Below are 27,049 nucleotides of genomic sequence, written 5' to 3'. Positions count from 1 at the left end.
CATGTCACCAGGGCCAGCACTGTAGTGTATGAGCCCTTTTGAGTTTGGGCCTCTGTCCTCTCCAGTCTCCCATTACTCACACCCTAGGCTTCTCTCTGACTCAAATGTGCCAGTCTCCTCCCTGATCCAGCCCAATGCATACACTCCTCCTGCCTGGAATCCTTTCTACTGACACTGTGCAGGGCTGCTCCTACTTTGTCCTTTACATCTTAGCTAAGCTAAATGTTGCTTATCAGCTGGGATCTTCCCTGAGCACTGTCTGAAAGAGCTCAGTAGATTAAATGGGTGCATTTGCTGTAGAAGGACAGCCATTGTAGCCTGCAGCCCAAGGGCCTCTATGGCCATGCCACCTGTTCTTTTGTCTGTGAACTAAGAGTGTTTTCATATGTTTGGTGGTTGAAAGCAAGTTTAAAAATACTGTTTATGAATATGGTAAAACACCTTTAAAGTTTTTTTTAAAATGTTTTTTGTTTTGAGAGAGAGACTAGTCTTAAACTCACCATGCTATGGTTAATTATCCGGGAACTTCTGATTTTCCTGCTGGAATTACAGATGCACACCACCAGATCTTATTTTGTGTGGTTCTGGAATGTTAGGCTGCATGCCACCGGCTAAATTATATCCCCAGCCTTGGATATTATAAAGTTGTATGAAATTTCTGTTACCCTTTCTAGAGTGGAGTTTTATTAGAACTTGGGTTCATCATGTTTACATATGCCTGTGACTGCTTTCATGGAACATGGCATCACTGAATACTTGTAACCGAGATCAAATTCCCTCCAGGCCTACAGTATTTACCGTCTGGTCATACACAGGTCTTCCAACACCTGCCCTGAAAACCAAGGGCCCGGGAGAAGAAACTGCTGAAATCATTCTGTTGGGAGGTGAAAGGTAGCTGCCTAAGGCAGTACCCTGACGTTGGAGAGGGTGGGGACCAGATTTCAGCCTGTCTTCTCTGCACACCCCACACCCTGCTCCCAGCTGGCCAGACTTTTCTGCATGAACACACCTCTTTACCAGCAAACCAAGCCTTCCACCAGCTTCTCTTCTTCATTGTCTCCTGCTTCCCCAGCTTCACCTTTCGGGAGGTGATGGGAGGAAGTAGTGGGTGTGGTGCGCTTGGAGGGCTCAAGGCAGCTGTTGGGATCGCTGTGGTCAGTGAAGCCTTGCGGTGGAGGGAGGCCCGTGGAAGTGGTTCCTGCCTCGGAGACGGAGACGGCAAGTGGATGATTGCTTTTGCTTCCTGTTTTGATCTGTATCTAAGAGATGAGGCTCTGAAAAGTGGCATTCCAAATATGTGTATGAAATGGCCTCCCGTTGGACCTCTCAGCTGTCCCTTTGCATGATGGATAACTTAAAGGTGCATTTATTCAGTTTGGGTTCCATTGAGGAACTAGCATGAAATCCTGACCTCTGGGCCTGTCACATGCTCCATACTAAAACTATTTCCATCAGGTTCTTACCTGTAGTAGACTCTGTAACTCACCATCCATGTTATAATGAGTCACACGTCCATATTCTCTTTATAGGATGGTATTTCAAGATTTAAAGACTGCTTTGGACTGAGGTTTAGGTCCTAACACTGTTCCCTGGCTCTTCAGTACAACCAGAATGTAGTATAGCTTGAGTTTCTATGAAAATAACTTAGAAAACGCAAATTTTCCAAATTGTTTGGTCACCAACTTGTACGTGAGGTGTTAAGCAGCATATGCTTGGGGCGTTTGTCCTTGCAGAGTTGACGCCTTCAAGGAGGGAAGAAAGATCAGCATCACAGATGACTGTCAGCTGGACTCGTGGCCTCATGAAATGCTATGAGAATTCAGACTGGTCAGATAGTTAGCAAGCCTGCCTGGAAGAAGTGGCCAAACAGGAACTTGAAGCCTGACCTTGGACCTTAAGGCCCTCTGGGTGCTGCCCCTTATAGAATTCAATCTACTTCATTTTTCTGCCTCTATTTCCCAGAAGTCTAAGTACTCCACCCACCCTCCACCTAACCACATAGACCTTGACCTGAACAGTCTTTTTGTTTACTCTTAATGGGCTCTGCAGGACAGTGACCTGGCTTTCAAGGAGGTGTGGTTCCTGCCCTTTTGACGCGTACCAAAGCAACACCAAGAGGTGCAGTTTAAGGAGATAAGTCGTGACTCCCTTGACCTAGTGTGCAGCAGCTGCCTGTCTATGCCGAGGACAAGATCTGAGACTAGCTGGAGTAGTGGCTCTCAACGTTCCTGATGCTGCGGCATTGTGATACAGGTCGTCATGTTGTGGGGACCCCAACCATAAAATTATTTAGTTACTACTTTATAGCTGTAATTTTGCTACTGTTATGAATTGTTATGTAATTATCTGATATACAGGATATCTCTTATATGACCTCCAAAGGGGTCATGACCCAGAGGTTGAGAACTGCTGATTATAGAAACTTCCACAGTGATTTGAGGTTGCTGAAATATTTGTGGTCTGTGTTATAAAAATGGCCATTTGCAGCAGATTACAGGAAAAACAACTAGTAATTCCTCACAGGTGGTCTGGCAAACTAGTTGTACAAATCACCAATCAATATCTAATCAGTTGAATATTTTCTTCCTCCTCCTTGTTCTTTTAGCAGCACTAAGGATGGAACTTGGGGCCTGATACATCTCTTAAGTATTTTTAATAGGCCTTTTTTCACACTTACTTCCTTCTTCTAAAGCTAGCAAATAATCACATCAAAATTTTAAAGCTCTTTTCACTAATGACGCAAATAGTGTGTCTTTATTATAACAATATGGGCGTACCAGAGGCTTTGTGTCTTAAAAAGTCAAGGTGATCTGCACATATCAGAGCCAATTGCTGCTGATACTGATAAAGATCTCCCACTCTTCTCATGCTTATATGCGTGAATTTTTAATAAAAGTGTGATACTGTATATTTACAGTTATGAGCATGTCACTGAGTGTCCGCTTACAAATATCTGCTGCTGAACTGTCTGTGTGTGTGTGTGTGTGTGTGTGTGTATGCGCACGTGCATGTGTGCATGGTGGGGGACATCTTTGGTTATGTCTCTGAGCATTTAAGGCATATTCCCAGGAGCAGAGATACTGGGTCAGAATGTGTGCCTGTTTTAAGGTTTTTTTTTTGTTTTGTTTTGTTTTTTTTTGTGGTTTTTCGAGACAGGGTTTCTCTGTAGCTTTGGTGCCTGTCCTGGAACTAGCTCTTGTAGACCAGGCTGGCCTCGAACTCTGTTTTAAGGTTTTGATAGCTGCTTTAAGAAATGCTGCCCCAGATTCCAGCAGCCATCACTACAGCTTGTCTTGCTGCCTGAGTGCTCAGGAGACTAGTACTGGTAGGGCGAGAGGATGCTGACAAAAGTCGCGAGGAACAAGGACTACCCAGGTAGAAAATGCTAGGAGTACAAGACAATTGGGGTGCATAGGATGTGGCCTGTGAATAAAGTAGGATGTTAGTACAAACTAGAAAAGATGGGAACATCGAACTAAGATCCAATTTGGAGCGCTGAAAACCAGTTTAGACTAGTACTGAGGGAACCATTAGCAGATTCTTGAGCAAGGAAATGAGAGCCCAGGGCTTTGCCATTGGGAAATTGAGAATGTGCATTAGACTGCCTTGGGCTACACACGTGTGACGCCCTCTGTGCCCCCTCCCCTCATTAGTCCTTGCATTATCCCCTCTGCCTGAGCGGCTTTCCTGCTCCCTCCTGAGTCTGCTTGTCTGTCAGGGACTGTTTCCAGATCTTACCCTGATTTCCCTGGAGCTCTCTGGCAGGGCATGTCATATTCCCTTTGTTTTAATGATTTGATATACTACTCTTCCCTGGCTCTGAGTTCCCATTTCTGAATCCTTAGGTGCTTACTGTGTATGGGACATAGCAGGTACTGATAAACATTTGTCAAAGGACTCCCAAGTCCTGCATGTGTGTTGTTATACCTTAGACCAAGGAATGCATGTTCTAGTTCAATAAGATGTTAGATGTCTAAGCTGCCTTTATTTCAGAGCCAACATGGGTGCTCCGCAGGGCCACGTCCCTCCTCCCTTCATGCCCCAAGGCTTGGAGTTGCAGATGCTCAGGAAGCATGCAATTTCCCTAACCCCACAGGCAGTTAAGGCTCAATCCCAGAGGTGTTGGCAAGCCATAGTTATGTATAAAAACTTACCCAAAATATTGATGAGGAAACCAAAAAATTGGTGGCAATTTCTACAGTAAGGTTTGCAGATGATCTGTGTCGATAAAGTGAGTTTTGTTCTTAAAACTTAAGGACAAAACCAAAGACTAAAATTTCTTTAGAACTAATTGTTTTAAAATGTGGACACACTCGTTTCTAGTCTCTAGCCTGTGTTTCTAATTGTTGTTAAGTACAACAATCCTGTATAATACATTGTTCTTTAAATGCTGAAAACCTTATAGGCCAAACTTCAGAGCCCAACTCTCATCTTCATGCCCCAGAGTTTTAAAGTTTTTGGAGTAGAGTCCTTTAAAATGAGCTTGAATATTAAAATTCAGTATTCCTCAGCTATTTACTATCATGGCTGCTACTTCATAAAATAGCCACATAGGACAATTCCAACCAGTGGCAAGAACCTCACCGGGATGGGACCTGAACATCATTGCTGTAGACAGTCATCGGAGGTGGCCTCTGGAGCGAGTCCTAGAGCCTTTATCATGGTGATTCAGCCTTGCACCCACGTAGACCTAAACATGCCAGTCTCTGACATTGTTGGTGCAAAGGTCCTGAGGTCAAAGCCCACATAATCAGTGTGTTTTAGGTCCAGTAACCCATGGAAAGGTGGAAAGGCAGATGGGGCAGATTGTGGAGGCTCGGGAGATGATTGGCTAGCTTTCGTGAGATTGTTAGGGCATGTTATTGCCCTGGGCATTCTGAAGAGGAAAGTGGTTTGAAGACAGCAGTGCCAGCCAGGGTCTCCTTCCCTCTACCTTATCCCCTGCTCACAAAGAGCTGCCTGGATCTCCCATGATTGTAGCCCATTGACTCTCAATTCCACCTTTTCTGAGCCCCAGATCAATTCAAGTTGAGATAGAAGCCTGTCTCCCCCCCCCCCCCCTTGGGCCTTTTCCTTTTAGGAAGTGCCTGCCACCTACTAGCCCTGTGGGGGAGGACAAACTGCTTTGTCTTTAATAATCAACAGGTCTCCTCTGGGAAATCTGTTCCCTGGGAGGGGCTTTGCATTCTCTTTAAAGCTATCCAGCAAGTCACCTTTCACCTTGCTTGAGTCTTGTCCCTTGTCTCTTGCTGCATAGGCTAGCCTAGCCAGTGGAGAACATCTGGCTTCTTCTGTCTGTTTCCCATCTCCTGGTAGGGGCACGTTGGCATTACAGACCTACCTGTTGGCACTACTGCGTTTATATGGGCTGGGGCTCCGAATTCAGGCTGCGCTTGTGAAGGACACTCTCCACTCACTGAGTCATCCCCCAGTGCTTGCTCCCCTGCTGATGAGATTGCTCTTAATATGTGCTGTGGTAGCACTCAGGACATGGGTTTTCAAGATTTGTTTTTTCCCTTGATTGTATCACTTGGAAATAATTCCAAGGCAAAATATGGTTGTCTTTCAAAAAGTACTCAACGCCTTAAAAACACGTTTATGGTGAAAATTCAAGGGAGTACAAAATAAAAGGCACAGTTCCCCAAACCTTTTTATGCTCGAGGCTACTGCTATTAATGTCTTTGCATGTATTCATAAATCTTACTATTCGGAAAACACCCTGTAACCATGCAGGTTAAAGTATATGCATTATATAGCTTTTGAACTTTTTAAATTTTCGTATTTGGATGTCTTGTTCTGTTTAATGAATTCATAATATTCTGTTGCATGAACCTGCTATAATTTATTTCAGTATTTCCCTTATCGATGGACTCTTGTCTTTCTGTTTTAAAAGCCCTAATCCCTAAAGCTCTTGATTTGCCATTAACTTCAATTATGTTAAACATTTGCAGAGTGACTCCTCTGTTTCTGGCACTAGACAAAGTACACTAGGCCGTGTGCTTGAGTTGTCACTATCTGACAGAGATGCAGGCCTAAGGAACAGGGCTGCACACGTGCCAGGACAGAGACGGATGCCTGGGTGTCTGTTCAGTATTACTAAGTCAACTAAAGGGAGGTGACAGAGAATTTGAAGTCGGACTTTAAATGATGTTTGAGGGCCGACTCTATGGCTTAGCAGAGACTGATCACCAAGACTGTTGACCTGAGTTCAATTTCAGTGCCAGGAACTTTCATGTTAGAAAGACAGAACTGACTCCCCAAAACTGTCCCCAGTCTCCACATATGCACTGTGACACAAATCTCCCTCCCACAAATAAATAAATAAATAAATAAATAAATAAATAAATGAAAGAAAAAAGAACATAAAACTTTAACTTGTAAAAAAAAAAGATAATGAGATTTTCTAAGGATCAAAGAAGAAACAATCATTCATTTTTTTTGGTGGTTGCTGTTTATTTTGAGGTTATAATATAATTATAACATGTCTCCCTTCCCTTCCCTCCCTCCGAAACCCTTTCCCACTCTCCTTCAAATTCTTGGCTTCTTTTTCACTAATAGTTACTGCATGCACATCTGTATTTTCATGCGCATATATATTCTAAAGTGTAACCTGTAGAGTACATATATTGTTGCTTGTATGCATGTTTTCAGAGCTGGCTATTTGGCACCAGTCAACCAATTGGCGTGTTCTTCCCTGGGTAAGACCACCTCTCCCGCTCCCAGCATTACTTAGTTGCCTGTGGTCTTTTGTGTAGTGTTGAGGCTTCATGGGCTTTTTCCTGTCCAGTTTGGTTTGTTCATTGGTGTCCTCCTTGTTCAGCTCACATTTGGTCAGTCATGCTGGTGAGACTTTATGGGTGTAGCTTCTGATGCTACTAGGAAATGCAGTCTCACAGAAAACTTTCTGATCCTCTGGTTCTTACAGTCTTTCTGGTCTCTGTTCTGCAATGTTCCCTGGGCCTTAGGTGTGGGAATGTTTTGTAGATGTGTCTATTGGGATTGGACTCCACAACTCTGCATTTTGATTGGTTGTTTTCTGAAGTGGTTTCTGTCTGCTGCAAAGAGAAGTTTCAGACACAGACATTTCCGAGGAAAAGGAATTTCATACAAAGAATGTCCATCGGCTGGACTGGCCAGAGTGTGTTACAGGGCTCAGTGGCTGAAGCTGTACTTTTGTACATAGTTGGCCCAAGGAAGCATTCAGCAAATGGTTGGAAGGACATGGGTTCTTTGCCCAGTTAGATGCCAGACCTCCGTTTCCTGTAGAGTCCACATGTTGCCAAAAAGCACAGGAAATGCTCTTTTGCATTGGTTTGAGTTTTCAAAGTGGTTTTTTTTTTGTCTTTGTCTATCATACTCAACCATGTCATGTCTTCTTTTCAGAGTTTAGTAACATCAAGAAATAGAAGAGAATTCAAACATGGCGCCAAGGAAGAGAGGTGGACGAGGGATTTCGTTTATCTTTTGTTGTTTCCGAAACAATGACCACCCAGAAATCACCTATCGGCTTCGGAATGATAGCAACTTTGCGCTTCAGACCATGGAGCCAGCGCTGCCCATGCCCCCTGTGGAGGAGCTGGATGTCATGTTCAGTGAACTTGTGGTGAGTCCCAGATGTCTATGCTGCCCTTCTCGATAAACCAGGGGAGAAGAGGAAAGGCGATGGCTGGGTTGGCCTGGCTGTATCTGAGGCCTTTACTGCCCTCACTAGGCTGTGGAAAAGTGTGTGTGTTTGTGTGTGTGTGTGTGCGTGCACACACACTGTGGTGGGTGGGTATTAAAAAGGGTAGTATGACTTTACCTCCAAGGGTTTTATTGGTGCTTCAAATAGGCAGAGGGATTTCAAAGTTTGGGTGTTCAAATAGTGGTAGGTACTCTATCCTAACTTGCTCTTTCTAATTCATCCTCGTTCTTGCTCAGGTCTGCAAGTGTATAAGTCCTGCATCTGCATCACACCTTCTGGGATGCCTTAGTGTTTCCCCATTCCTCTCTCAATGTGCAGTATTAGTGCTATTTGAAAATCAGTCCTGCTTCCCAATTCGCCTTTGAACTTCGGCGAAAGGCATTAGTACTCAAGTGCAGTGTCATCACTTAGACTAATGATGGGATTGGAATGACAGCTGCTGTGGGAACCTTTTTATGGATGCCACCACACTGGAGAGGTCACTGTCCTCAGATGGGATGGTGTAGACCGTGGATTATTTACCTTTATGGCATAGTTTAAAGAGCGCTAGTATAGAGATCAGCAGCCGCACTGCAGTTCACTACCCTGAATGTGCCTACTTAAGTATAGATGGTCACGTTATCTTTCTGATCCCAGTTTCTGAAAAGTGTAGCAGAAATACCTCCTCTCAGGATTGCTGCAGTGTTTGAGCCAGAGCAGGCCATAGTGAGTGGGGTCCAGTACCTGACCCTTCAAGGTGTTTAGTGAAGTCACAACAGTGCTGTATCTTCCTTTGATCATGGCCAGCATTTCCTACTGGAGTTTGTTGTTGCTGGACCATGTCATTTTGCGGCAGAAGCTAGACTGGGATTTTGCTTGATTCTTAGGGCAGAAAGTAGGCGGTGTCACTGCCTGCCAGGGGACTGACAGTGTTGTTCCAGCTACAGATGAGAATTCAGAGACGGAAAGATGAGCCAGCAAGAGTCTGTGGCGCTGAGGTTTGCATTTTGGTCTCCTGAGGGGGAGAAATGAGCCTATTTTGAGCAGAGTTGATTAGGATAAAAAGAGATAGCTTATGATTGCATGTTTATACTTTATGATACCGAATATTTTATCCCTTCTCCATTCTCTGAGCTATGAAGAACTTTATTTTAGATCTCAAATTAAAAAGCTAATCCAGCTGTGATGGGGCATGCCTTCAATCCCAGCACTTGAGAAATGGAAGTGGGAGGACTAGGGATTCAAGGTCATCTTCGGTTCCCTAGTGAGCTCTAGGTCAACCTGGGCTACATACACGCACACTGGTGACTCAGGATATGGTTCAGTTGGTAGGGTTCCTGCCTAGCATACAAGATACCCCGATGTGTGACTCATCACTGTAACCAACCTGACACAGCAGCTTAAGGAAAGAAGAGTCTCTTTGGCGTTAGTCCGTAGTGACAGGAAGGCGTGGCAGCAGGAGTGTGGCACGGCCATTAGTCACACATATCTGACTTCAGGAAGCAGAGACAGAAGAGTGCGGCCTCCTTGGTGTCAGCCCACGGAATGCTGCTGCCCCCATTTAGGGTGGGTCTTGCCTGCTCAGGTAAATCTTTCTGAAAACACCCTCACAGACTTACCCAGACTTGTATGCCCATGGTGTGTCCTAAATCTTGATGAGCTGACAATGAAGATTAACAATGACACCGGGAGTCAGTCCCTAGCACTGCATAAACTGAGCACGGTGACTCAAGAGGCCCAGAAATTCGAGGTTATCCTAGGCTCCATAACAAGTTGGAGGCCACCCTGGGATATATGAAACCCTGTCCCAAATAAATCATACTCACACAAAGAAAGTCAGACTTGGCCTTCAGAAGGGTGATGAAGCAGTGGAGGGGATCGATCGCGAGGTTCTAACGTCACCAAAGGTACAAGCATAAAATTCCCCTGCAGGGACCATTGTAGATGCTTGTTGTGGGAATATGTTGAGGGATATGGTCAGGGAAGGCTTTCAGAGGGCAGGGAGGAAGGACAGGAGGTCATTTTAATGGCTGTCCATACTCTCCAGCTGACTTCTGCTGTATCAGTGAAACCAGCCTCGTCCGTCCGCTTGAGAACGCCTAGTTAGAAAGTGTCATTCTTTTGTAGGGGTTGGCACCACTAGTCACGTGGCCAAGACTGAGGTCATTGAGATGGTTGGGGGCGGGGTGCTGTGAATCGTGTGCCATGGTGGCTGTGGAGAAGGGCAGTAATGGCGCCTTTATGGCTTGCTTTTATTTCCTGCTCAAAGTGCATTACAGTCAGACTTGTACCTGAGGAGAGGCGTGCCACCGAACACTTATAGATTGTGGAGCCGGGAAGAGCACATCTGCATCTGTGCTCCCTCCAGCACAGACACTCTGTCAGATTCCTGAATTGAAACCTACCCAGGAGCTGGTGGTGGCAGCTCTGTGTACATCTTGAAGAGTGTTTGTTACTTTGTATTTAAGAGGGAGAAAATTCTACTTTCTGCTTATTGATGTCTCTATTGTGTGTGAGAAAATTGCCTACAGCTGCTAGTTGTTAAAAAAAAAAAAAAAAAAAAAAAAAAAACCCAATGCCAAACCAGAACTTTAAGCCAAAACCATTGGAAAACAAATTATCTTGAGGTTTGTGTCTGTCCTGGTGAGTGACGATGGATTTTTGTCTACCTCTGACTTCAGGGACTTAGACCACAAATCCTTCCAATTGCCAGGGGAGGCCTGAGGCTAGAGAGGTGGGCTCAAAGTGCTGGAAGCCTCTTCTCTGGCTTTCCTGAGCAGTTGTAGAAGTAATCCTGCTGTGTCTTTGTACTGGGAAGGGACCCATGGCAGAGAGGGCCTGGCTCCTCAGTCAACAATCTGGCTGCCTTCAATGGAGGGGAATTTCTTTCAAGGCTGGTTTGATTTGAATTTGAGCTTGATTCCTTTTTCTGTATTCTGAGGATTCACACCTTTTCAGTGAGAGAATTGCTGTCAAGATTAAAGAAAATAATTTAAAAAGCAACAAAAACCAAACACAAAATTCTGGCATCTACCAGAATCTGATATTACAGGCCTGAATTCTCAGCTACTTGGGAGGTTAGGACAGGAGGATCATAAGTTCAAAGCCAGCCTCAGCGACTTAATGAGACCATGCCTTAAAATAAAAAAGTAAATTGAATGCTTTGTATTTAGCTCAGTAGTACAGATTAGCATGTGTGAGAGCTTAGGTTCAATTTCCAGTGCAGAAAGAAAGAAAGAAAAAAGGAAGGAAGGAAGGAAGGAGGAAGGGAGGGAGGGAGGGCGGGTTGGCACCTAGGAGGTGCATTATAGTCTACAGCCAAGTGCAGCAGGAGTGATGGGAGGTGATTCAGGTTCTTTCTGAGGACAAAACTCTCAGCAAATATTCAGTTTTCCCCTTTCTGGGAAACTAATCTGCTTGCTGTGAGCCCTGTCCAACTGGCCCTTTTCACTCTGCATCTGCTGGCAAGCGGCGTATCAGAGCAGGTCCTTGTCAGGCCTGCTTCCCTTATCCTGTCTGAGTCACTCTGCCGTTTTTAAAAGTGATACCAAATGACGTTTCTTCAGAAGCATGTATTGCAACCATATCATCTCTTTAATAAAACAAACCCGGAAGGAGGGTGAGCATTTGAATCTTTAAAGAAACACCCAGAAAGGCGTGCCTTGTCCTACAGCCTCCCTGACATAAACAGGGCAATTAGAATTGGAGGCACTTGGCTATATCATTTGTTTTTTTTTATGGTGTTGGGGATCAAAGCCAGGGCTTTGCATTTGCTGGACAAGGGGTGTTGTCGAGTTACATCAGCCTACCTACAGCCCTAAACTCACATAACACATTTACCTGTCCACCATGTTCATCTATGCAAAACACAGTTCTGTGGCCTTTAGTATATCCATAAAACTGCAACTGCCACCAAAATCAATGTAGGCATTTTTGCTGCCCTTAAAATAATCCTCATATCCATCGATCATCACTTCCTATCTATCCGGAGCCCCACCGTCTCCTGGCAGGCCCTAAACTACCTTATGTCTCAGAAAATTTGCTTTTCTCAGACAGTTTGAACAAATGGAATCACAACATATAGACCTTAGTAACTGGTGTCCTTTACGTAATATCAAATTTCTCCATTGTATGGATGCTAATTCTTCATTTCTAATTACTGCCAAATAACATTCTATCATAGAGATATTTTAGGAATCTTTCAACATTGATGCATAGTTTAGAATTTTGTTTTTATATTTTGCCAGTTAAGGATATTATAAACTGCTATAAACATGTATATGGAAGGTTTTACATATAAATATGCTTGTGGCTCTCATGGGTAAAGACATATTAGCAAAAGTGCGGGGGCCTTAAAGAGTTTAACTTTGAGAGCTGTCAGGCTGTTCCAAAGTGGCTACCCTGGCTCTCATTACCACCAGTAACCTATGAAGCCTGCAGTTTCTTTTTAAAAATTATTTGTTTGTGTGTGTGTGTGTGTGTGTGTGATGTGTGTATGTGGGCACAGATGCCACACTTAATGACAGTCACAAGACAACTATGTAAAGTTAGTTTTCACTTTTGTGTGACTTCTATGAATTGAGAGTCTAGATCATCAGGCATGTGCAGCAAGAGCCTTTACCTTGCTGAGCCATTTTACCTGATATATAGATATAGATGTAGATATAGATAGATGGCAAAGTATATCCCAATTTCTTTACATCTTGTCAACACTTGTGTTCATCCATCCCTTCCTACCTGCTCTCCAGAATGTTCTATTCTACAGTGTGTATGTGTGTTGTCTAAAATAAGGGTTCCTGGTCATTTCTAACTGCTATAGATTATGACAAGTAAATCATTGACGTATCTGATCAGTTACTGCCAACTGTGTATTTTATGTCATTTAACCATCATACCTCCCCATAGTCTCTACCCCTGCTTGTTCTCTCTCTTCTCCTTCTCCCTCCCGTCCCTGTCTCTTTCCCTCCACCCCCCATTTTTTACTCTCTGCCTAGATCAAAATAAAGAATATGGGCAGTCTGTGACTTAGCATTGGTGCCTTAAAATCAGAAGCACCCATGTTCATTCTAGAAGCACTTAGACTCAGATGATCTCATCTAATTTATTTGGGAAGCACTAGACACAGCAGCCCTGTAAATTGTCTTGCTCAAGTAACTTGTATCACAATATTTTCAATAGGTTTCTTTGAGGATAAGCAGACAATGTGTTACTCACCATCAGACTGATTTTCTGATGTAAGTGTGTGGTAAGTGCCTGTCTGTGCTAGAGCCCAAGGCGACACAACACCGTCCTTGATGAAGCTCTAGAGCTGCTGGTCAAACAGTGAAGACAGGCCTCTAAACATACAATCCTGTCTCATGTGACCTAGAGCTAAAGAGGGGCCACTGAGGCTCAAACATCCGTTTTTGAGAGAAAAGGCTTTATATTCACCTAGTATTCAAGGGAGGTTCTCTTGGAATAAAACCCTCAGCCTCTCTTCCAACGCATCACTGTTCTTTGGCATACTCATAACTCAAATCTTTCCTCCTTTGTCTACCATTGTGCATTTGTACCTAATTTCAGAAAATAATCTTCAAATTTTTTAATTCATCTTTGAGAATTTCATACACATGTACAATGTATTTTGGTCATGTCCACTCCCCTTCCAGTTCTTCCTGGATGCTTCTCCTGCTCCCCCTCCTTCTCTGAGCTCCAGGTACTCTTTTTATAACCCCATGAATCTCTTCATTTGGCTATATGTGTGTGGCCATAGGGCCATTTGCTGCAGCATGGTCAGCCTCCTTCCCTGAAGAACACTGACTCTCCTTTCCCCATAGCTTTGGATTATCAAAGATCTTCAACTAGAGATGGGTCTTCTGAGCCCCTGCCCCATCTATGCTGGGATTATGTCTGGTTTGATCTTGTGTAGGTCTTGTTCAGGATTGATTTTGTGTGCAGGTCTGGTGCAGGTTTGATCTTGTGCAGGTTTGATCTTGTGCAGGTTTGATCTTGTACAGGTCTGGTGCAAGTTTGATCTTGTGCAGGTCTGGTGCAGGTTTGATCTTGTGCAGGTCTGGTGCAGGTTTGATCTTGTGTGAGCAACCACAATCACCGTGAGTTCATGAGTGCAGCAGCCCTGTCATTTCAGAATATAGTTTTGTAGTAGTTCTCCTGTGCTGGTTGTTGTTTATCAACTGGACACAAACCTAGACGTACCTGAAAAGAGGGAATTTTAATTGAGAAAAGACCCTCATAAACCTGGTCTGTAGTCAAGACTATGGAGCATTTTCTTAGCTAATGATTGATACAGGAGGTTTCAGCCCTCTGGGGACAGTAACACTCCTTGGCAAGGTGGTCCTGCAGCATATGAGAAAGCAGCTGAGCAAGCCAGCAAGCAGCACTCCTCTATGGCTCCTGCATTTGTTCCTGCTTTGACTTTCCTCAGTAATGGGGAAACTTACCTGGAAGTGTATGATGAAATAACTCATTCTTCCATGAGTTGATTTTGGTTATGGTTTTTATCATAGCAACAGAAACATAAAGCTAAAACACCTTCCAATGTCATGCTCTTACAATCCTTATTCCTACTCCCTGAGCCATGTGGGTAAGGAGTGTGATATAGTTGTCTCATTTAGAATTGAACATTCTCAGGAGTTTTACTCATTCTATGTACCTGTATTAGTTGTAAAACCAAGTTTTTCTAATGAGGATTGAAAGCTATACCATTGTTATGCAGGTAAGTGTGTTTAGAAAGTAGTTTGATGAATGTCTGTTTAGTAAAAATAAAAGTAGGTTCTCCCGTAGGGTCTTATGATCTCCCAGCCAAGGGTTCTTGGGCAGGATCACAGTACCAGATGTAAGTTCTGCTCTGTGTAGTAGGCCCTACATCCAATCAGAAAGCATTTGGTTACTCCTGTAATGCTACTATTGCACCAAAGAGCATATTTTACAGACCGGGTATTACTGTAGCTCACAGAGTCCATAATAGGTAAGACTATCGATGACTTTTGTCCCTCAGGAGCCTAGCATTTTCTGGCACTATGAAAATTAGCTATTTGGGGGGAAGCTTCTAAGTCAATACCAAATTAATTTTCCTATGTGCTATAACCCAGCTCTCTGGTGTTTTCAGTAATAGGGTCTTTCCATCATGTTCTGGTGAACACAAGAGCAATGACAATGGGATGTTTCATTTGGGGAGTCATGGGACCTTCCAACAATTTCATGAGTAATGTGCTATATCTAGAACTGGGCTTTAGCATTACACTCCCATGTAGGTCATTCTTTTTAAACTGGGGGGTGTGTTTTATTTTGTTTTGCTTTTAGAAAGCTTTTCAGACTGCAGATTTTGTTCTATTAGCCATGGGAATTGTTACCTTTTTTTTTCAGGCTGTTGAAATAATTTCTTTTATTACTGGGACTATTATAAGACCTCTTTAATAATAAAATTCTTCTGTTATCGTCAGAATCAATGAGAAGTTTCATCATGTTTTAGCTCCTTATTTCTTAAAATGTGTCTTTGCACTAAAATCATGGCTAAGAATAGAAAGTTTCTTATGGGAGCTATTCAGTTCCTGTCTCCATTGGAAGTTGAAAAGGATAATTGGGTAATAGGAACATGCAATTTTTAACTGACAGAAGAAAAAAAAAGCTCTGGTTGTAAGGAGTCCTAGTTATGATCTTTTGTTTTTTAATTAAAGTATAAAGGATTTCTGGTAACTAAAAAGAGGGAATCAGACTTCTATTCTAGAATAGCTTTAGAGTATTCAGTTGTTTGGAAGCCAAGAACCAGAACTGAATGAAGGAATTGGTATTAAGATTGTTCTAGTTCCATGAGGTTTGTTTTCACATGATAAACTCATAAGGGACAAAAGAGAATTATCTTAGTTAAAGGACACTATTAATTGACAGTGAAGGAAAAGAAATATTGAGTAGATCTTCCAGTTATACTTTGCATTTTTAAATAAGTTGACTTGATAAGTTCTTGGGCAAAAACTGCTCAGGTGTGATGATAAGCACTGCTGTAGGTAAGGGACTTGCGTGTGTGTGCAGTGCTGAAACTCCTGTGCAGGTCGTGTGAACTGATGCCAGTGTCCAGTCAGTTTAAAGGAACAATAACAATCTCAAATTCAGAACTTGAGAAACAAATTTCTCTAGCCCTGGTTTATAATACAGGCTAATGTTAATCTATGTAGCTTTTCGTACCTGTATCTGTTGTGATTTTTGAACAGAACATTGTATTGCTTCTAAATTCTGGCAGCAGATTTTTATCCCAGTAGATGTCATGTATTTCTTTGTACTGTCTTAGGCTCTGTCTGCTTAAAAATAGTCAAAGTGACCTGTAAGCTTTTTTCCAGTCCTCTGATTTTCTAAAGCTTAAGTGAAGAGTATTCCTTTTAATCTTGTGTGTATTTTGTCTTATCAAGATCACTCTAAGTCCTTTCAAAGTAAGCTGTTAGATTTAGATTTTTGATTTCATGTTTGATTTGATGTTGTTAGTTTAGTTGCCTTTCATCTCCGAATGTTAGATCAAAGAGATGGGGTGAGAGGACATGAGGACACAGAATGAAATAGGAAGTCGCTTAAAATTGAAACAGTTGCTGGAGATGGTGGCACCTGTCCCATACCTGGGGAGAGAGAGGCAGGTCATCTTTGACTGTATAGGGAGTTGGTGGTGAGCCTTGGGCCACAGGAAAGTGACACACGAAACAAAACAAAAACAAAAACAAAAAAACTAAAACCCTGTGTATTAACGCTGCTGTGAGAAAATGGCTTTAGATCCCTTTGGTCCTGAGATATATATATATATATTTAGGTTTTATTAATATAAAACCTAAAGAGACCTTGAGTGGTGCATAACTGCTTACTGTGGGATATAATTGAAAATCTGACCACTTAATGTTGTCCTTTGGCTCCCAGTTGCTAATTACACAGTCAAGATGCTGTACTGATTTGCCACCCTGTACTTGACCCCACTAAGCCAGTTTTAAGGGCTAAAAGGCCAGGGGGGCAATTTGATCTCTGTAACTTGTAGGCTTTGGGTAAGCTTCCAAGCGTATTTTTTTCTTGTACTTAATTTTGTTTTATGTTGGTTATTTGACAGTTTCATACATGAAAATAAAGCATTATAATTATTTCCCCACCTTATTTTTTAAAATGTGCTCTAGTAACGGCTAGAGAGATCTGTTAGTTTGAACGCATAACTTTTTAACTTCCTGAGACTTTATGTTGATGCTGTCTGAGTCGTTTTAGCACCGTCACCTGTCCTCACACACACGTGACCACACACTTCCGATTGACTGGGCTGTACTCACCACTGCATTCGGAGCCCTCCCCACTAACCTGCCTGTCCAGAGGTCCGCTGCTGGAGAAACTTCTTGATTCACGCACTGGGAGCTCAGTGGCCAACTCTGTCTTCAGTTTTGCTTTTTCTGGCTCATGGCTGAAGAGTTGGAATTTTCTTTGTTGAAAAAAAAAATCCCCCCTTTTAGAAGCTGCATATTTTTCTCTTATCCAGTTTTAAATGGATTTATTGAAAACACCCTACAGCTGCCAGCGTCTTACTTTTGCACATTGCAAAATTTAAGAACAAAGTTCAGCTTAGTAACTGAAAGCCAGCAAAATAAACATAGGGGTTGTTTTCTGGAAAGATGGGCAGCTACCAAATTTAGGAGCCAGAAAGTCCTTTCCTCTTCCCTAACCAGTAAACTTGAGTTTATTCTTCAGTGCATGGCTCTTCGTGTCAAACCTGAGATGCAGATGCATCCATACGCTTTCAAAGAGCAGAATGGGGTGGCATCCCATGCCTCTGCCATTTCTAACTCCTGCATCTCCTGGGCCTGCAACTCGTGTCCAGTCCAGAGAGGGTTCCCAGTGCATACTTGGCTGGATGCCTGTGTGAATAGATACTGCTTGTTAAAGTTTAGTTTGTGAGATGTGCATTAAGTATTGGAGGGAGGGAGTGTGTGTGTGTGTGTGTGTGTGTGTGTGTGTGTGTGATTTGTTCTGTGACTCATCCTTGAAGGGGTGACAATAAGGTTGGACTGATGCTGTGCATCCGTGTACACCCCTGACCCCTCCCCCACCTGCTGTCTTTTCTACTCGCCTTTCTCATTTGGCTGTTTCTATGGGAACATCAGAAGGGCCTGCAGGAAGGGGAGCAGATTAAAAGAACAAAGATGAGGAGGTTTAAGAAATCATTTTACTCTTAAACTCTCTCTGCCAAGGGTTAGGGTGGTGGCTCAGTCAATAAAGTGCCTGCCGCATAAACGTGAGGATCTGAGTTCAGATCTCCAATGCCAGCGTGAAAGCCGGGTGTAGCCATGTACACCTGGAACCCCAACCCTGGGAAAGACGGGTGGACTGCCAGAGTGGACTGCCATAGCTGCCCAGTCTCCCTGAATCCATGAGCTCCAGGTTCGATGAGACGAGCACCTGCAGCCACATGCACACATGTCCACATGAACACCGCCCCACAATGGAGAACTCAGCTTCTCCAGTGCGTATTACGTGGTGAAGTAAGTATGTAGCTGTGCTGTGGGAAGAGACTCTGCTAGATTGTCTTTTGACCCAATTAGTGCTGAAATGTGTCAGAGGAGCTGCCAAACAAGTCTCTTGAGTGTATGTGGGAGGGGCTGGGCTCCAGGAACAGAACTGGCATGAAGCAGGGACCTGCCGGAGCTCTGGCTCCAGTCCCCAGCAGGACTCTGGGGCGTCTTAGCAGTCTGTCCCTTTGCAGCTGGCTCTGTCTCTCCATTCAGTTAGAACTTAGATATGCTCTGTGTTCCCCGTGGTCAGCTGAAGTTGCACTGGATTCTAGTTCTGAAAATGGGTTTTCGGGGGAAAGGATTTAGCTACTTAGAACAGTTGTTTGGTTTGGAGGACTGGCAAGCTGTCACTGCTTCAAATTCATTAAAATTTTGTTCAAGTTACCCTAATGAGTTTCTAGTCACACCACAGAAGTCAAAGACCTCTATAGGTTCAGCTGTAGGGTTTGTCTAGCAAACAAGATGTAATTTGTCTTGTCTGCTAGGAAGGGAAAGAAAGGGACTAGACATTGAGGCATTAGCAGTAAGAATCTAAAGGTTCTGTTAGTCAGCCTTTGCTTGTGGGGTTTCTCTGTTCTTGTTTGTTTTGTTTTTTTTTTTTTTTTTTTTTTTTTTTTTTGGTTTTTCGAGACAGGGTTTCTCTGTGGCTTTGGAGCCTGTCCTGGAACTAGCTCTGTAGACCAGGCTGGTCTCGAACTCACAGAGATTCACCTGCCTCAGCCTCCCGAGTGCTGGAATTAAAGGCGTGCGCCACCACCGCCCGGCTCTCTGTTCTTGTTTGTATGTAGCACAAGAAAACACGTCTGTCAGACACAACATTACCTAGCAGGCGAGTCATCCTGTGGTATTCTGTGGAATGACCGAGAGTGCTGTGAGAAGACAGAAGGATCTGTCTGTACATGCCCACCCTTTCCGGGTGGGTAGCTGTCTGCCGTTGACCCTCACCAGCCTTCTTGACTGGAAAGGAGCAGGAGTGTGCCTCTAAACTCTCTAAAATCTTATCTAACTGTCATATTTCTGTCTACCGCCCTAAGAATAAAAGTGTTCTCGGGGTCATTTGTGATGCAGTTTTAAGAGATGTTAGCAACTCATGTCATGACTCTTGGGTGTGATGGCTGCATGTCTTGGTGGGGCTGGATGTTCATAATGAGTTTATGTTTAATGAGTTACTGCAGCTTAATGGTATATTCCTCCATACCATCATAAAAGTGATTTTTAAAATTTTTAATTTATTTTTTTATTTTTTGCTGTCACACCTCAGTATCCACATTCCTAGTTTAGCCTTTTCCACTTGATAGGTACTTGTCTTTGTCTTCTGACATGTTCCAGTTCCCGACCTCTCTAGGGGTTTTACTTCAGGTATTGTGGAGTTGCATGATGGGAGAAAGGGGTTGCACCCTGAGAAGGCGGTGCTGATGCTGGTGTATACTAAGGTAATCCAGAGAAGGTTCCAACCCCCCAGAATGTAGGAAGCCTGGGTGGGGCTAGGCTCCGGGAGTTGGGCCTGTTTTGTAGGAGGAAAACGAGGCTTGGTTGAGTAATAGGCTTGGGAATTCTATGGACTCTACAGTAAATCAGAGGGAAGGTTAGCTTGTCAAGGGCCATTAGAAAGCAAAACAAAACACGACAAAACAAACCCCCAAACATAATAAACACACAAAATGTTGAATGGCTGACCAGGATACCTCAAGGGCCTGTGTTAGCATCTCCTTCCTTGTTTTCCTATGCTCTACCTCTGCTTGGGACTGCACACATGCCCTCCTGACCTCTGTCTAAAGGTCTCTTCCTGTGCACGCGTGGGTGAGCTGACTGACCTCATTAGACATAGACTACTGAACAAGGCCAGGAACTCTGGATAGCTTTGCTGCCCTCCATGAGCCAGCGGGCTGTCCAGTGCTGCTCAGCACGTTTATACACAATCTTACATTCAGTCTCTTAAAATCCCCGAAAACAGTTTGTCACAGAGGACTAATCTTTCTACTCAAGACCTTTATTGTATATTCTTTCAAAATTCCTTTCCTTGCTTTCTCTAGCAAATCAATGCATTTCCTTTTATTGATGTGTCCCGTGCCGATTGTTTTCTGATTTATGTGGGTTTTTCTGTTGCGCTACTTGCTCACGCCAAAGTGTAAGTGTAGGATCAGTGAGAGCGGAGGCTTAATAATATGTTTCCTTACGGCTTCGTCTAGAACCGTGGTTCCCACAGCTGAGCTTTCCGCAAGCTCTTTTCTTCATCTAAAAAAGTCTTTAAGATATTAGAAACAATACATATTCTGTAAGAAGATGAAAGGGTGGTTACTCTCTTCCCTGAGAAGAGCTTTTATGTTTGTCTGTGGGTTTCAGTTTTTAGGAAACCGGCTTTCTAGGGAGAAAGGGGTGATGCTGAGTCAGCACAGCGCTCTCTTGTTACTCACTTAGTCATTGTCTTTTAATTACCATTCAAAAGAACAAGATGAAAAAGAAAAGTGAGGTGGCCAGCGCAAGGAGGAGTCCATCCAGGCTAAGGGATGCTGAGATGCATAAGCAGCCTAGGTGTTCCAGCTCGCTGGCTACGGGCCCTTGTTAATTTTAGTGGGGAAACCCAATACCCCAGGACCAGGAATCCTCACGGTGCCACTGCAAGGAACAAAACCCAAACGCAGGGCTGAGTAGAGGTAGAGTAGGGATGGCAGAGTACTTGGCTAGCATGCGTAGAGCCCTGGCCTCTGTCTCCAGCATCTAGTACTCCTGTGTGGCGAAACCCACCTATAATCTCAGCACGCCAGAGGTGGAGGCAGGAGGATCCAAAGTTAAAAATCGTCTTTGGTGTCATAGTGAATTTGAGGTGAGACTGGACTGCATGAATCCCTTTCGCCAGTAACAAAGCCAACAACTCTAGCCCAACAGAAACAAGAAGGTTCCAAAGGACTTCTTGTTAATATCAATGCCTCAACCCAATTTAACTATTAAATTAATTACTAAGGGGCTTGGAGAAAGGGTGACCCAAATGTCATCTATACTAATAGAAGTTATGAAAGTTTTCAAAGAAACGGTGAAGGTATTTCATGGAAGTGATCTGTGGTGTTGAGCGAACAGTGTGTGTAAATGGTAGATTTGGCGCTTACTCCGAAGGACACACCTTCCGTCCCTCTGCACATCCTGTTTGCAGTCTGCTTCTCCTAGAGCTCACTCAACACTTCAGTGAGTGTCAAGTGTGCTGTCCACCTCTGCTGCCTAGACCTCCATTTGTTCTTCTTTGGCTCCAACGGCGCACTTGAGTTTTGTGTTTATGAAGTTTTATTGAAATATTACAGAGCAATTTGATGAGTTTTAAGAGATGTGTAGTTAGGCAGCTGTCGCTATCCGAGGAAAACAGGTTTTTCTAACAAAAGTTCCTCGGTAAAGATTTAGGTGCTAAAAAACATTCTATAAACAGGTACTATTTGAAATATAAAATGTAGGGATTTCAATTCCATGGTTGCCTCTTTCAGTATTTGGAATAATTATCAAAATGAAAAGTCTTGTGTAACATTACCTTGAGGTAATCTGAGAGCTTAAGTAAAACAAATTGACAGTATGATTTTTAGTTATTTTGTATTCCAGTTGCTTGCTTTCCCTCCCATCATTGAAGTTTTATTTATCCCCTTCTCTAGTAGTGTGTCTAAAGAGTAAATCCTGGATAAGAGGAGACAAAAGCAACCCAGCTGCTTTATAAATCATAATATTAAGATGGGCAACTCAATAAAAATAGGCAAAACATGAATGCGTAAGAGCAGATAATCGGTGCATGGGAAGTTAGATTAATCAGTAGTGTTCATTGGGAAAATGCAAAATAAAACTCCACGAGTTAGCACCTGACATAAACCAGGATTGCTCACATTGGAAGGACGTGGCACAAAGTGTAGGTGGGAACATGAAGCACTGGAGTGCCTTATTTGCACTTAAACGAATTCAAAAACAGTATTCTTAAGATTTTTACAAGCCAGGCACAGTGGCTTGTGCCTGTAATCACAACACTTGGGAATAGGAGGCAGGAGGATTGCTACAAATTTGCCCACTCTGGGCAACCTATAGAGTTCCAGGTTAGTCTGAAAACCATAATAAGATCCTGCCTCTACAAAGAAGTAAGCACTAAGAGTAGTTTATTTTGGTGTGTGTGTGTGTGTGTGTGTGAGAGAGAGAGAGGTGTTCATGTCTGTATGTGAGTGTGTGATGGTCAAGGGTATGTCCTAAGGTATGTCCTCACCTTCCACCTTGAGACAGGTCTTTTTTTTTCCTCTGCCCACATACCAGGATGGCTAACCTGTGAGCTTCCAATGATCCTGCTGCCTCTACCACCCCTCTCGCTGTAGGAGCACAGGGATTTCAGCTGCCGGCCTCTGTGCCGTGCTTTATATAATAAGTTCTGGGAATTCACACCAGTTCCGTATATTTGCATGGCAAATGCTCCACCCACTGAACTGTCTCCCGAGCTCTAGGTTTTAATCTGTAAAACCGATTGTGTACTTTCTTTCCTTCCCTCCAGCTTCCCGACTGTCCTTCCTTTCCTCCCACCTTCATTTTTCCTCCTGCTCCTGTGCTCCTCCTGCATCGTATTTTTTCAGGTACTGGCACGTGCTACAGAGAGGAACAGAACAAACTGAACTACCATCCTCTAGGACACGAAATAACCAGACCATAGTCATGTGAGAAGTGCTTCAGAGCACCGAGGAACTGGCCCTCCCTGGACAAGTCAGACCAGCCATTTGAAGTGGTTAGCTGTTGCTTTGGGAAGATTTGGATGACTAGCATGTGTCTTAGATGGAGTGGGAGGAGCCCACTTGGAAAAGAACACACTAGATGCCGAGTTTCAGAAGCTGGCGAAGTGTAACCAGCAGTGCTGGAAGGTGCTGCTGGTGAAGGGGGTGAGATGAGGCGGGTCAGCAGGGCCCTGTGAGGAAGCACCTAAACTGCTTATTAGAAACTGTGCTTTCTCCTGCAGAGAAACTCAACTGGAGAGCCTCCTAGTCATCTTTGCAGAGAGGCTATAAACACCTTGAAGCTGGGGTGTCTTCTACATCCTTGCATTCTTTATGTTGCCTGGCTCTGGTCCTAGACTAGGTAGGCAGTGCTGATGGATCTCTTAAGGTGCTGATAGACCCTTAGAATAATGCATTCTTACCACATCATTAAAATAGGATGAGTCAGAGCAGAGAGACTTTCGAATGGCCAGGCCAGGGTCTCATTATATCCTGGACATTGTGTCTCAGCACCCCTGAGTATAAATGATCTGCTTTAATCTTTGTTTCCTTGTTTGGCTGGGAATCCACCACACTTCACCCTTGGTGACTCTGAGGATAAAGACCAAGGTGAGAGTGGCTTTCACAGCCGCTGTTTCCCGTCTCCAGTGCTTTCTACTGTTTAGTTCCTATGACCCCTTGAAGCCTTCATGGTACCAACTTTCCCACAGCAACCTTAGCACGTGATCTTCCTTCAGCATGAGATTCCCCTTGGGTCCTCATGCACAGATGATGCCCTCAGCCTCCCGAAGCCTACCTTAGTGCCTGACATTCAGTAGATACTCAGCACAGAGTATCTTTGCTTCCATGAATGAATTCCCGAGGTGGCCAGAGGAGCGCATTATCATTGTCTTCAGATGAAAGCATTGGAGGTCAGAGGCCACGTCTCTTGCCCAAGATGCATAACTGATAAAAGCCAGACCTACACTCGGGACAGCTGCCAGTAGAAGCTGCCTCTTGCTTCTAGCAGACACTGGATGGATGCCTCTTCATGCCTGTTTCTGTGACATGAGCCCACCCACCTGCTTGTGGGATAGAAAGTACACAGAAAGAGCACAGACTCTGCAGTTGGATTGCACTTAAGTCCCGCCCCCACTATTTGCTAGCTCTGTGCCTGAGCAAGGTGCTCATTCATTCTGTGACCCAGTTTTCTAGAAAATGGTTAGTAATAATACTCACTTGGTGGGGCTGTTGTGAATTCAAACAAATCAACCCACATAAAACGTTACTAATAGACACGTGGGAAATGTTAAGCAATCGTTATCTGTCACTGTCAGGATACATTTATCGTGTTCCATGTCCTTATTGTAGATCAAATTTTTCTGTGGGAACACTACTGCAATTTGTTTTTATTCTGCGAATATTCTCTCTTGGCCTCAGACATCTGCCCCAGCTCTGTGTTCTCACAGTTTAAAATAGGTAATAAATGCCTGCACCGCAGCCAAACCGCACACTGCTTCTCTCCTACTGTGAATTTTGGAGTTTGAGGATTCACACGTTTCTTCACACATACTCTCAGAAAAATCTACGCTGTAGTTAGTACATGAGTGCCATTAAGAACGCTGCTCCCTTGCATCAGAAGCATCCCAGCCTGAGCTAGATTGTTGAGCAGTTTGGTTAACTGAGCTGGTTTTTGGGAAGTGATTTGTCACCCCTGTTTCCCGTTTTTCAGAGCAGGTGTGACTTACAGGAAACTTAAAAAGGAAGGAAGATAATTACTTCCCATATATAAAGTTGTATGCCAGAATTTTGGTGTTTTAAACATGTTCTCTCATTATGGAATTTTCTGTACAAGTTCTTCGCTCCTTCTCTGGTTGTTTATTGTTGACATTATCAACAGCTTCTTTTGGTTAGAGTATGGTGCGTGTGTGTGTGTGTGTGTGTGTGTGTGTGTGTGTAGTCTAGTAACTCCCTGTTTACCTCATTTTAAAATAAGCTAGCAATGATTTGTGTTCAAGTGAGAGAAGTAACAGCTGTACAGTTGCCACCCTGTGCCAGGCATTACGGCATGTTTAGCTGTTGCCTGTTCTTGCAAGAGGAATGATCTGCCTGCTCTGGAGAGGAAGTAGTGACTTGATGGGATTCAGAAGGGGAAGCTGGCCTGTGGTAGGCTCTGGAGGGACAGGTGGTAATGGGATGTAGCAAAGAGTTAATTAGAAGTGATCCTGGTGGGAGAAATGGAAGACTTTGAGAGGCCAGCTGAGGAACGAGTAAATAATTTTTCAGGCATTGTGGAGGTGATGAAGGCTCTGGATTGGGTGTTGGAAGCGCACAGTGCTTATTTTCAGGCGTGGTTTCTAGGCCAGAGCATCAGCCTTAGAAACCTAATGAATTGCAGACACCACACCTCCCCAATGGCCTACACATTGGTGGTTAGTGAGGTCAGGTGCCCCCTGATGCTCACCCCACATTGAAAGCAAAAATGCCTGAAGAGAATTGTAGGTGGGCAGCACTGGGATGTCAAGGAAGAAGAGTGAGGGGCTGTGCCAGAGGCCCTGGGAGTGGTGATGAGGACATATGTTTGGGTGGTTCCATTGTGGATGAAACAAAGGGAAAACCATTGCAAAGATAATGGGCTGTGATGACTAAGTAGCCGTGGGAGTGTAAGATGGAAGATAGGAAGCCAGCTATCTGTTTCTGTATCCCCAAGTGTGACTGACAGCAGATACACACAAGCCATTCAGGAGGGGAACTTGCCTTCAGAGATCAGAACCTTATTGAACCTTAATTTATAGCTTTTATCTTTAACCCACACCCAGCCATCTACTCTTCTCAACTAGATAACCTTCCCCGTGGGAATGAAAATGAACCAGGCACTCGATACCAATAATCACATTAACAGCAGATGGAGTTGCTAAGTGCCAAGATGTTTTCTCTAAGTACTCCATATTCATTATCTCCGTGCTGCTATTCATTAGTTATGAATGTCTGTAAGTTGACTTCCCAAGCTTCCACCACTGTAGGCTTAATGTTTCTAAGCACTGACCTAAGAGGCTAAGAGTCTGAACTCCGGGGTCACACAGCTCTGGGCTGAAAATCTAGCTGCTTTGTTCAGCAGGTGTGTAGGCTGGAGGAAGTGCCTTGCCTAATCTTCACCCTAAGTTCCCCAGCTCTCTTACAGTGGAGACTATTATTGTAAGGAGATGTAATCAATGAGTGGCCTTCTTTAGGTTCATTGTGATAACTAAATAGGAAATGCCTGCCTGCATATAAAATCCTCAGGAAATATTAGTTGAGGTTTATGGTGATGATACCAGGCACTTACACAGAACTTCATTGCTTATGGTACCAAAAGCAAAAATTATTCAAAAAATTCCCAGGGCTGGAGTGATGGCTCAGTGGTGAAAAACACTGACTGCTCTTGTGTTCAGTTCCCAGCTCCCATGTGGCAGCTCAAAAGTGTCTTTAACTCCAGTTCCAGGGGAGCTTACACCCTCTTCTGGCTTCCTGTACACCAGATTTGCATGTGGTGCACAGACATAAATGCTGGCAAAACACCCATGCATATAACAACAATAACAACAACAACTACTACTACTATGCTCCTTAGCCGGGCACGTCAGGCCTTCTTCAGAGTGGTCATGCTTTTCCTCCCATGTTGTGTATAGCTCAGTACTTCCCCTTCACTGTAGAGCTCAGCTCTGGCCTCCCTTATGTACCGAATCTCTTACCCAAGCCTAGTCTTTGATTTCTGTTGCTGCCTTAGTCAGTTTTTGTCACCATAACAAAAACATCCAAGATAATGAACCTATAAAAAGAAAAAGTTTATGCCACCCACAGTTTGGGAGATTCCATGACATGATCCTTGGCTTCAGTGCTGTGGGCCTGGACCAAGGCAGCGTTTTCATAAAAGGAAGATATGACAAAGCAAAACCATTCACATTAGGGCCAGGAGACAGAGGAAATGGAAAGGGCCCCTCAGTCCCCTTTCGGGGTATACCCCAATGACCTAAAGTCATCTTTCTTCTAGTCTCTACCTTCAAAGGGGTTCATTAGCTTCCAGTAGTCCACCCTGGGGAACAGATCCCTAGTACATGGACCTTTGGGGAACATCCAGAATCTAAATTATGGTGGGCCATTTACAAATCCGTTTTTGGATAATGATT

The 27,049-nt window shown here is 43.8% G+C and overlaps 1 protein-coding gene across 3 annotated transcripts in view; it reads left to right on the top strand.

Annotated features, from left to right (window-relative positions):
• Positions 1 to 27,049, top strand: part of Daam1 (dishevelled associated activator of morphogenesis 1) — a 159,578-nt gene that overhangs the window by 57,341 nt on the left and 75,188 nt on the right. For all 3 annotated transcript variants that reach the window (XM_057782290.1, XM_057782291.1, XM_057782288.1), the window contains exon 2: positions 7,384 to 7,603. In XM_057782290.1, the coding sequence (XP_057638273.1) occupies positions 7,421 to 7,603 (183 nt within the window). In that variant the 5' untranslated portion in view covers positions 7,384 to 7,420. The remainder of the gene's footprint in view (positions 1 to 7,383; positions 7,604 to 27,049) is intronic.

Source organism: Chionomys nivalis, chromosome 10, assembly GCF_950005125.1.
Source record: "Chionomys nivalis chromosome 10, mChiNiv1.1, whole genome shotgun sequence".
Lineage (NCBI taxonomy): Eukaryota > Metazoa > Chordata > Mammalia > Rodentia > Cricetidae > Chionomys > Chionomys nivalis.
The sequence above is the reverse complement of the archived record's forward strand: the minus strand, read 5'-3'. Positions and strand labels throughout refer to the sequence as shown.